Source organism: Trypanosoma equiperdum, assembly GCF_001457755.1.
Source record: "Trypanosoma equiperdum strain OVI genome assembly, contig: ctg_865, whole genome shotgun sequence".
Lineage (NCBI taxonomy): Eukaryota > Euglenozoa > Kinetoplastea > Trypanosomatida > Trypanosomatidae > Trypanosoma > Trypanosoma equiperdum.
This window is the reverse complement of record NW_027124826.1, coordinates 30,239-31,404: the sequence shown is the minus strand read 5'-3', so window position 1 is coordinate 31,404 and position 1,166 is coordinate 30,239. Positions and strand designations below refer to the sequence as shown.

Here is a 1,166-nt window from a genome sequence, read left to right as displayed (position 1 = left end):
GGGGGGGGGGGGGGAGAAAACCACACTTAAATGAGACTGAGGTGCCAGAAACCCTTCGCCGATTTCCTCGAATGGCCCCAAGTGCGAAAGCTGAAGGAATAAATGAACCCAGAAGCGCTGCAGAACAACAATCCCGTAAAGCCAAGTCGCTGTCACAGCCCCCTACTGGAATGTTCAAGAAGTCGCACCGAAGCGAGACCATGATAACGCATGATGGAACTGACACCCAGAATAGCGGAACGCGTCGGCGTTCCTCTCTCTGCCTCTTTCCCCCGGTGGCTACTCTTCCTGTTTCATACATTATTGAAGTCAACCGAGACGGGTTTCCAATGGATGACAGCGAGGGCTTTCTTATGAGGGCCGCAATGTTGTGACGCGAAAGTCGGCTTGCGAATAAGTGAGCGGGACTGTGTTGATATTTGTGTAATTTCCAACTATTTAGAAAGCGGTTAACCTGTGAGGGAGGACTGACGCGCTCTTCTTTTTGTCAATTCGGAACCTCTCGCTACGGCACGGCTTCTAAGTGGCCCTCTGCAGTTTATACAGTTTGGGGAAAAGCTCTAGCAGCTCAAGGCGGAAAGAAAAGGAATTTAATGAAGGCCAAAAGGATAGGGAAGTCAGCCTCATTATTATTATTATAAAAGAAGTGTATGTCTCCCCTTCGCTTTTTCCGTTTCTGCGTCCCCGAACCTTCCATCAGACCCAGCAAAACAACAGCGGTGTCAAAAGTACGTCACCACAAAACAAGGGAGGGGAAACAAATTGCATCAACGAAATGACTTTTTGAACACCGTTAGGTAATTCACAAGAAGGAAATCACAGCAGAGACACATATGTTAAGCAATTGTTTCACTAATATTGTTGTTAGTGTTCATGCATGGGTTCCCTAAAATACGACAACTTCAAGTAAATTTCAGCACCGTAACAAATGAAGGAGCTGATTTTGCATGACCGCTGAAGTAAAGGGGACAAAAAGAAACACTATATATATATTTTTTGGGACTTGAGGGAACTTGAAGGCATCACAATTCAAAAATCCCGTTCCTCATATTAGACGGCGAAGTGTGCAGTTGCCCTTTGTTATTACCATTATTCAATTGTTCTTCGATCCTGACAGTCAGTAAATGGACAAACATGAAGGAAAGGAAAGAAAAAGCAATTGGGGA

At 45.2% G+C, this 1,166-nt stretch overlaps 1 pseudogene across 1 annotated transcript in view; it reads right to left on the bottom strand.

Annotated features, from left to right (window-relative positions):
* Positions 1-301, bottom strand: part of TEOVI_000408100:pseudogene — a 496-nt pseudogene extending 195 nt beyond the window's left edge. The window contains exon 1 of the mRNA in view: positions 2-301. Coding sequence covers positions 2-301 — 300 coding nt within the window. The remainder of the gene's footprint in view (position 1) is intronic.
* Between the last annotated feature and the right edge of the window lie 865 nt (positions 302-1,166).